At 46.7% G+C, this 10811-nt stretch overlaps 1 protein-coding gene across 1 annotated transcript; it reads left to right on the top strand.

Moving 5' to 3' along the window:
• Nucleotides 1-2456: 2456 nt before the first annotated feature.
• On the top strand, nucleotides 2457-8551 carry LOC308172768 (GTPase IMAP family member 8-like; the record flags this gene model as incomplete). The annotated part of the gene is made up of 5 exons (XM_080547718.1): nucleotides 2457-3195; nucleotides 4629-4774; nucleotides 5809-6182; nucleotides 6814-7079; nucleotides 7965-8551. The coding sequence occupies exons 1-5, from the start codon at nucleotides 3147-3149 to the stop codon at nucleotides 8549-8551; spliced, it is 1422 nt and encodes a 473-aa protein (XP_080403844.1). The 5' UTR covers nucleotides 2457-3146.
• Between the last annotated feature and the right edge of the window lie 2260 nt (nucleotides 8552-10811).

Genomic DNA, 10811 nt, shown 5'->3' with positions numbered 1-10811 from the left:
TTTTGACAGTGGCAGTTGAAACGTTATATATATATATACATGTATATGTATATACATGTTCTATATATATATATATATATATATATCTCCAGTGTTGCTGGATGAAATCAATAAATTAAAAAATGGTTTTACTTTTTGTGTTTCATATTTGTAATCATTCTTAAAGAGGGCTAACTCGTAAAAAAAAAAAAAAAGTCTGTTTCTTGGAGATGTGATCTGATGAACCCATCGAACCCCCAACCTATGCGTTGTTAGCGCCCTGCTCTACCAACTGACCCACAGAGGACCACATAGACCTACAACAGCGTTCTAGAACCTTCCATAGACCAGTGCCACTATAACAGCGTTCTCGAACCTTCCATAGACCAGTGCCACTATAACAGCGTTCTAGAACCTTCCATAGACCAGCCCTATAACAGTGTTCTCGAACCTTCCATAGACCAGCCCTATAACAGCGTTCTAGAACCTTCCATAGACCAGCCCTATAACAGCGTTCTAGAACCTTCCATAGACCAGTGCCACTATAACAGCGTTCTAGAACCTTCCATAGACCAGCCCTATAACAGCGTTCTAGAACCTTCTATTATAGCCCAGCCCTATAACAGCGTTCTAGAACCTTCCATAGACCAGCCCTATAACAGCGTTCTAGAACCTTCCATAGACCAGCCCTATAACAGCGTTCTAGAACCTTCCATAGACCAGCCCTTATAACAGCGTTCTAGAACCTTCCATAGACCAGCCCTATAACAGCGTTCTAGAACCTTCCACAGACCAGCCCTATAACAGCGTTCTCGAACCTTCCATAGACCAGCCCTCTAACAGCGTTCTAGAACCTTCCATAGACCAGCCCTATAACAGCGTTCTAGAACCTTCCATAGACCAGCCCCATAACAGCGTTCTAGAACCTTCCATAGACCAGTGTCACTATAACAGCGTTCTAGAACCTTCCATAGACCAGTGTCACTATAACAGCGTTCTAGAACCTTCCACAGACCAGCCCTATAACAGCGTTCTAGAACCTTCCATAGACCAGCCTTATAACAGCGTTCTAGAATCCTTCCATAGACCAGCCCCATAACAGCGTTCTAGAACCTTCCATAGACCAGCCCCATAACAGCGTTCTAGAACCTTCCATAGACCAGCCCTATAACAGCGTTCTAGAACCTTCCATAGACCAGCCCTATAACAGCGTTCTAGAACCTTCCATAGACCAGCCCTATAACAGCGTTCTAGAACCTTCCATAGACCAGTGCCACTATAACAGCGTTCTAGAACCTTCCATAGACCAGTGCCACTATAACAGCGTTCTAGAACCTTCCATAGAACAGCCCTATAACAGCGTTCTAGAACCTTCCATAGACCAGCCCTATAACAGCGTTCTAGAACCTTCCATAGACCAGCCCTATAACAGCGTTCTAGAACCTTCTATTACAGACCAGCCCTATAACAGCGTTCTGGAACCTTCCATAGACCAGCCCTATAACAGCGTTCTAGAACCTTCCATAGACCAGTGCCACTATAACAGCGTTCTAGAACCTTCTATTACAGACCAGCCCTATAACAGCGTTCTAGAACCTTCCATAGACCAGCCCTATAACAGCGTTCTAGAACCTTCCATAGACCAGCCCTATAACAGCGTTCTAGAACCTTCCATAGACCAGTGCCACTATAACAGCGTTCTAGAACCTTCTATTACAGACCAGCCCTATAACAGCGTTCTAGAATCCTTCCATAGACCAGCCCTTATAACAGCGTTCTAGAATCCTTCCATAGACCAGCCCTATAACAACGTTCTAGAACCTTCCATAGACCAGCCCTATAACAGCGTTCTAGAACCTTCCATAGACCAGTGCCACTATAACAGCGTTCTAGAACCTTCCATAGACCAGCCCTATAACAGCGTTCTAGAACCTTATGACGTTTGTGTCCTGGTCTGACGTGGTGTGTTCCATTAGCCGTGGGCCTATTTCTGTAGCCTCGCATTTCACTGCCCAGGCCAGGTGGCACTGCTACCATGTAAGTCCAACACCCAGGAATAGTCTCTGTTCTGCCCCTCTGAGCCCTGTGGCCCCCTGCCAGGCATGACATCACCCACCACAGCACTGACAGGGAAAAACTAACAAACACTTAAAGGTTTGCGTTCGTCAAATTCGCTCTGAGAGCGCCAGAGCGCACACTGCTGGGGGCCCCAAAGTAATTTGATCCTCGGACAAGAGGGCATTCCATGAGTGCTGATCAGATTTTTCCAGAGCGGATTTACGAACGCAGCCATAGAAAGAACGAGGGGAGTAAAAAGGTTATGTTGTTAAAAAAGGACATGTTTTATAATATAAATATATTTACTATTTTGTGAGCTTAAGAATGATAAGGTTCTATCTCCGTTTAGAATGATAAGGTTCTATCTCCGTTTAGAATGATACGGTTCTATCTCCGTTTAGAATGATAAGGTTCTATCTCCGTTTAGAATTATAAGGTTCTATCTCCGTTTAGAATGATAAGGTTCTATCTCCGTTTAGGGCAGTTCAGAGATATTGAGCGTCAAAGTTTTTACAGTCCATTATGTTTTGTGAGATGGAACCTTTGTATTTTATTAATTACTAACTCAAAACATTTCAACATTTTAAAAATAACACCACACAGGCATTAATAAACACCTAATGGATCAGATTATGTAAAAAACTCAGAAAAAAAATGGAGATAGAACCTTATAATTCTAACATCACGATTTGACTTCAATCTTCAGAGTGACGCCCTGTCCTGTGTTCGCCCACGTACGTCAGGCCAGTCGCCTGGTTGATGTTTAACCAAAGCGACTTCTGGGGAATTCTCTCCTGTGGACTTTGAAACTGTTATGAATACATTTAGACTTCTACAGAAGGGAGGGAACTCGTCAGAATGAAATCACCCAGTCGATTCTTATCAAAGGGTGGATTTACTGATTCATCAATCCATATTACTCACCAGTATGGTGGAGCTGAGGGGAGGAGAGCACCTCAGTGCACCTGAGCAGACAGGGAGTAGAAGAGGTTTAAGATGATTAATACAGATCAATAATACTGATACATGAGTCTACCTACCGGGCAGGTGGAGGGTTCTGGAACAGGATCTGTCTTCATGCCGTGGTCATAACAGAAGAGACGCCATAGATGTCAGAGATGTCAGAGATGTCAGAGATGTCAGCTCACAGCTCACTTGGTAAGTCTCCAGACTGTCCTCTCTAGAGACTGTCCTCTCCATTCTTAACACTAGAACAGCCATGAGTGAGAAAGGTGTTATATCTTTGCACTCGATCACATTTCAGGACCCTCCTTTCATGACTTTTGCCTAGATATGTGCGTTCTACCACCCAGTATCCTTACATTTTCAAAATCACACCAGGATAAGTTAGTATGAAGCTATTTTGCAGTTTTACTGTGAGGGTAAGCAGGCTAATTTACAAGCAGCCAACTAGTGGTCGTTGTGTGTAAGTAGCAGCTTGAGCATTGTAAAGAGGGGCCCCCGAGGCGGCTCTTTTACAGTAGTAGCAGGTAAAAAGGCTTGGCTGTTCTAGTGTTAACTAACAACATGACTCCTTGTCATTGACACTGTGAGCTTTATTAAGGTCAGACATTGTTACGTTGTTACGTTGGTTCTCAGCTGCAGGTGAAGTTGCTAGATAAGGGCAGCGTGTTTGTGAGAGAGAGGAGAGACGGAGAGAGGAAGAGGAGGAGAGGGAGAGAGTGAAGAGCGAGAGAGGAGGAGAGGGAGAGAGGAGAGAGAGAGAGGAGAGGGAGAGGAGGAGAGAGAGAGGAAAGAGAGGAGGAGAGAGAGGAGAGCGAGAGAGAGGGTGGAGGTACCAAACAGATGATGGAGTATTTAACCCTTGTGGAACCGTGTCCAGACCAGACTTTCCTAGTCCAGAAAGTCTGGGGAAATCCCCCAAATTCGCTCTGGAAATCTGAGCAGCACTCGTGGAACGCCTCTTGTCCAATCAAAAGACTTGGTCCCTTTATGACGTCGAACCCAGTGTGCGCTCCGGCACTCTCCGAGCGAATTTATGAACACAGCCAGTAGCTACAAAGGGATGGAAACTCAATTGAAATGAGTGACACCACGTACCATGTTAAACCTGGCTTGGGCAGAAATGTTTTACTCCTGTCAGGACAGAACTCCTATGTAACCCCTATGTGACCCCTATGTAACCCCTATGTGACCACTATGTGACCACTATGTGATGGCGTCCCCATATGTGACCCCTATGTAAGACATAACCCCTATGTGACCCCTATGTGACCCCTATGTAAGACATAACCCCTATGTGACCCCTATGTAACCCCTATGTGACCACTATGTGACCACTATGTGATGGCGTCCCCATATGTGACCCCTATGTAAGACATAACCCCTATGTGACCCCTATGTGACCCCTATGTAAGACATAACCCCTATGTGACCCCTATGTGACCCCTATGTGATGGCGTCCCCATATGTGACCCCTATGTAAGACATAACCTCTATATGACCCCTATGTAAGACATAACCTCTATGTGACCCCTATGTAACCCCTATGTGACCCCTGTGTGACCCCTGTGTGACCCCTGTGTGACCCCTATGTAACCCCTATGTGACCCCTGTGTGACCCCTGTCAGGAGGGGAGCTGAGGCTGCTGTTACTGGGGGAGAGGCTGAGTGGGAAGAGCTCAGCGGGAGACGCCATCTTGGCCACGAGGGCGTTCGACTCGGGCGTCATGACGACGCGGAGCAGGAAGCGCAGCGCCGATGTCGCTGGGAGACAGGTAACCAGGGAAACCAGGGATCCAATCACAGGAGGCCTGGAGGCCGCCCTCATGTCATGTGACAGTGAAGCGTTTTCTTTGTCTTTCTGGGCTCGACACGGCTAAACGTTTGGATGTTCAATGACTTTCAACACTAGAACAGCCGTGCGTTTTTACCTACTAAAAGAGCCTCTTTAGAATGGGAATCTGCTATTTACACACAACGACCACTAGTTGGCCGCTTGTAAATGAGCCTGCTTCCTACACAGAAAAACGGCAAAATAGCTTCATACTAGCTTATCCTGATGTGATTTTGAAAATGTAAGGATACTGGGTGGTAGAACGCACATATCTAGGAAACGTCAGGAAAGGAGGGTCCTGAAATTTGATCGAGTGCAAACACTTTTTATTACTCACTGGCTGATTAAGTGTTAAAGCGTCACTGTGAGGTTAAAGCAGAGATTATCAGTATGTATTCGATGGTGTTTGTGTAACACGTTGGGTTTCGTCATTCAGAAAACAAACCACCACTTTTTATGCACTATTATGTCAGAGTACATCCTCAAGTAATGGATCAGATTTATGAAATGACTAATGCATCAAATGTTGACTTAGAGATCATTTCTGAATGGTGAAACCAAGATAGTACACCAAGTAGCATCAATAAAAGCTGAGAATCTTCCACTTTAACCTCATAATAAATCCAACTTTCGGAGACTTTGTAGAGCCAAAACAAGAAGACAACGATGCTTCATTGTCCAATTACTTACAGGGTACTGTTACACATCTAGCCAACGTTGACAACACACACACACACACACACACACCTCAATGTGTAACCTGCCCTACCTGTACAGGTGACGGTGGTGGACACTCCAGGATGGGGTGACCCCTATGTGACCCCTATGTGACCCCTATGTGACCCCTATGTGACCCCTAAGTGACCCCTATGTGACCCTAAGTGACCCCTAAGTGACCCCTATGTGACCCCTAAGTGACCTCTATGTGACCTCTATGTAGACCCAGTGATTAACCCGGGTGCCCTACCTGTCCAGGTGACGGTGGTGGACACCCCAGGCTGGGACCCGTGGTGGAGCAGCACCCCAACGCCCCCCCGCGTAGCCGCGGAGCTGGAGCGAGCCGCCTCCCTCTCCTCCCCCGCGCCCCACGCCATCCTCCTAGCGGTCCCCGTCGCTCGCCCCTTCGGCCCGGAGGCGTGGAGGGCCATGGAGACCCACCTGAGGGCCATGGAGACCCACCTGAGGCTGCTGACGGGCGCGGGGGGGGTCTGGTCGCGCGCCCTGGTCCTCTTCACCCGCGGGGCCGTGGTGGGGATGACGGGCGCTCGAGGCGGCGAGGAGGCGGAGCTTATCACCAGGATGCGGGAAGAGAAGAGTCTGCAGTGGCTGGTGGAGAGGTGCTGTATGAGGTAACACATAATGATGATGATGATGATGAGGATGATGATGATGAGGAGGAGGATGAGGATGAGGATGATGATGAGGAGGAGGAGGAGGAGGATGAGGATGATAATAATAATAATAATAATTCATTGTATTTATATAGCACTTTTCCGAGGCCTCAAAGACGCTGACAATTATGGGAAAAACTGAAAACACAGAAACAACAAGCAACAGATAACATGAGCACATAGAACACAGAGTTAACGAACGGGGAACACAGTAACGCAGCAATGTCCAGCGGGGGGGGGGGGGGGGGGGGGGTGGCAGGGTTAGGGGAGATGGTTCGGGGTAGGGAAGGTTGCATGCATGGGAGAACAGGTAGGTTTTGATGTTGGATTTAAAAGTGGAGAGTGAGGGTGAGTCTCTGAGGGGTTTGTCGTGGATTTTAATGAGACTCAAGATAGTAAGTCGCTTTAAATCTGAGTATAATATTTATTATAGAAATGGTCTACACTAGTATATCGTGGATATCGGCACAGCTAGGGGGTGTAACGGCACCGCGTGCCTAACCACCCCGCTAGCTGTGCCGATATCCACCATATACCACGGCTTCTCGTTCCATAACGCTTAAATACATGTTAAACAAATCCATTCCAGGTACCATGTTCTGGACAGCCACAGCAGAAGCTCCGGGGCGCAGGTCCAGGCGCTGTTTGAGAAGGTGGACAGGATGGTGGCGGTGGGGGGCGTTCCTCCGGAGGCGAGGCGGAGGATGTACGCCCAGGTGAGACAAGGCCTGAGGGAGGAGAGAGAGAGACAGCAGCAGGGAGAGGAGAGGAGGATGATGATGATGATGAAGAGGATGGGGACACTGGAGATGGTGACGAGGCAGAGAGGACAGCAGGGCATGACAACACCCAGTGGTAGGTTACATTCTTTCTTTCTTTTTTACATTTTTTGGCGTGCCTTTTTTACCTACTAAAAGAGCCGCCTCGGGGGTCACAGTACAGGGGGGGTAGTAGATGTCTCAGGAGGGACAGTACAGGGGGGGGTAGTAGATGTCTCAGGAGAAACAGTACAGGGGGGTAGTAGATGTCTCAGGAGGGACAGTACAGGGGGGTAGTAGATGTCTCAGGAGGGACAGTACAGGGGGGTAGTAGATGTCTCAGGAGGGACAGTACAGGGGGGTAGTAGATGTCTCAGGAGGGACAGTACAGGGGGGTAGTAGATGTCTCAGGAGGGACAGTACAGGGAGGTAGTAGATGTCTCAGGAGAAACAGTACAGGGGGATAGTATGTGGATCTACTGTGTCGAAGGCCTTTCAATATGTGGTGATCTACTGTGTCGAAGGCCTTCTGGAGGTCCAGCATGACCATGCCATATGCCATTCTGATGACTGAATGTATGGCTTCTTCAAATAATAATAATAATGTCATCTTTACATTGTTTACCTCTTTTTTAAAATTGTTTTATTTGATGCTGTTGCCAACTATCAGTCTGAAAAAATGTGTTTGCTATCATCTGGGTGCCTTACTCATATCTAGCATAGAATGGTCACAATTACAAGCTTAACAAGTGTGTGTGTGTGTGTGTGTGTGTGTGTGTGTGTGTGTGTGTGTGTGTGTGTTGTGTGTGTGTGTGTGTGTGTGTGTTTGTGTGTGTGTGTGTGTGTGTGTGTGTATATGTGTGTGTGTGTGTGTGTGTGTGTGTGTGTTTATGTGTGCGTGTGCGTGTGTGTGTGTGTGTGTGTGTGTGTGTGTGTGTGTGTGTGCGTGTGTGTGTGTGTGTGTGTGTGTGTGTGTGAACAGAGACGTACAGATCGGAACAGAAGCCGTCGGCACTAAGCTTCATTCTATTGGGGAGGAGAGTCTCAGGGAAGAGCTCCGTAGGAAACACCATCCTCCACCGGGGGGCGTTCGAGACCGACCGCAGGACCGTCCGGTGTGCGGTGGGACGGGGAGAGGTGGCGGGGACGCCGGTCACCGTGGTGGACACCCCCGGGTGGAGTCTCTTTGGTCTGGCCCGCCCGGAACAGGTGAGGGCGGAGATCGGACGCAGCGCTTCCCTGTGCGCCTACGGGAGTCGGGTGACGTGTCTCCTGGCCGTGCCTGTGGATTCCTCCTTCACAGAGAAGGAGCGCCGCGGCGTGGAGAAACACCTCGGCGTGCTGGGGGGCGGGGGGGAGGCGGCGTGGGGGAGGGCGGTGGTTCTGTTCACCAGCGGGGATCGGTTAAAAAAGAAGAGGAGTATCCAGGAGCACATCGAGAAAAGGGGGGGGGAGGCGTTGAGATGGGTTCTGACCAGGTGTGGCCACAGGTACCATGTCTTTGACAACAGGATCAGGGGTGACGTCACTCAGGTTATTGAGCTGTTGGAGATGGTGGAACTGCTGTAGCTAGACACATTCTATCTATCTACCGTCCCTCCACCCCCCACCCAGAGAGCTTTGGACTGTCTGGACATGAACACTTGAACACTTGACCTTTGCACTTCTTCTATTTATATTATTTATGACTCTTGCACTATGATGTTGGTTTGCACTGTCTTGTCCTGTCTTGCACCTGTCCTGCTTTAAACCACTGTGCTCCACTGTCCCAAACCAAATTCCTAACATGTTTACATGTCATGGCAATAAAGTCTTCTGATTCTGATTCTGATTCTGATCCAGATTAAAAGTTTTCCATTATTCCATCAGCCATCATGGACAATCCCTCCCATCCCGCACGTTGACATTACATTGTACATTTTGGGCATTTAGCAGACGCCTTCATACATTTGTCCGTAAGTAAGTGAATCATCTAGCCATCAGTCATCATAAGAAAAAGTAATCTATGCTCTGATCAGGGACCATTGGCAGTTACATTGCTAGAAGAACGAAGATATGTTTTTGTTATTTATATTAGAGAAACTGTACAGGGGGGTAGTGGGGATGAGGAGGTCTTTAGGAGGGACGTAGTTAGGATGTAGTGGTTGAACATCTTTACAACCACGCTGCACTAAGGAGGGCTATAGGAGATCTTTACAACCACTAAGGAGCGCTATAGGAGATCTTTACAACCACTAAGGAGCGCTATAGGAGATCTTTACAACCACTAAGGAGCTCTATAGGAGATCTTTACAACCACTAAGGAGCTCTATAGGAGATCTTTACAACCACTAAGGAGCTCTATAGGAGATCTTTACAACCACGCTGCACTAAGGAGCTCTATAGGAGATCTTTACAACCACGCTGCACTAAGGAGGGCTATAAGAGATCTTTACAGCCACGCTGCACTAAGGAGCGCTATAGGAGATCTTTACAACCACTAAGGAGCTCTATAGGAGATCTTTACAACCACTAAGGAGCTCTATAGGAGATCTTTACAACCACGCTGCACTAAGGAGCTCTATAGGAGATCTTTACAACCACGCTGCACTAAGGAGCGCTATAGGAGATATTTTCTGCCTGCTGCAATAAGACTGAACTCCTCCTCTGGCTGGCTCCATAGGGGTGATCAGTCAGGCTAGGGGATGGTAAATCATACTGGTCTGTTCTTACTACTGTATATACAAATGTTCAGTCTGTTTTATTTTATTCCATTATTCTATTGTCACTTTATTTTGTGAGCTGCTGTATGCCTCAGGGATCAATAAAGTACCTGTCTATGTTGTGAGTAGCATTACTTTGAATGACCTCTCTCTCCTTCTCTCTCTCTCTCTCTCTCCTTCTCTCTCTCTCCTTCTATCTCTGTCTCTCTCTCTCTCCTTCTCTCTCTCTCTATCTCTCTCTCTCTCTCTCTCTCTCTCTCTCTCTCTCTATTAGAATGTAACAATTCTCTATGAAGTATTGGCCTTGTAATACCTGTATACGTGTAGGCTACAGTATTATTGAAGCCTCATTTGATTCATTCTATGAGCTTTCTTGCACTAATTCAGCTCAAACTCAACAATTCTTTGCACATGAGTAATGATCATTTCATTGTAGTCAGATTAGCGATATTATATATGCTTTGCTATCAACAGAATATAGCCGAAAAGTCTGCCAAATCTTCACGTGGAAGCTGATATTAATATAAATGCTCTATGTATGTTTGTTGGAATCGAGGAGGGGACTGGGGCTCTGTCACACGTATGTTCTGTGTTGCACGGGACATGTCAGACAACACTGGACAACTCTGACCAAACTCCGGTGAATGACGAGTCTTGCTGCCTTTTAGAACCTTCTTCCATCCTGACATCAGACAGGCATGCTCAGTGAAAGTGTTCAAAACCAAGTTAAAGACCCCCCTGTTTTCTGTTGTATATGTGTCATAGCTTGTGTATGTGCTGTGAAATTATGTGTGTTTTTAAATTGAAATAGTTGTTTTTAAATGGTTGTGTATAAGCAGATGTATAACGAACCAAACTTTATTAAGCACTTTATTATGCTGTTTTACTGTACTTTTTTATTTTATTTTATTACTTACTGCGCGCTGGGGGGCGCTTTTCAGAAACACCATGATGTATACCCCATAAATATATATTTATATTTATAATATATTTTTATTTTATTGTTTTATTTAAATTCTTCGTGAATAACTGATATTTTGGGGGAAACAATCTCTCTTTCCGACAGGACTGAGCGCCATCTAATGGTGACATTTGGCATGACATAAAATATATTCCTTTATTTGAAA

Source organism: Nansenia antarctica, assembly GCF_963989245.1.
Source record: "Nansenia antarctica genome assembly, chromosome: 17".
NCBI classification, from domain to species: Eukaryota; Metazoa; Chordata; class Actinopteri; order Argentiniformes; family Microstomatidae; genus Nansenia; species Nansenia antarctica.
Note: the sequence above shows the minus strand (reverse complement) of the source record. Positions and strands in the feature narration are given on the sequence as shown.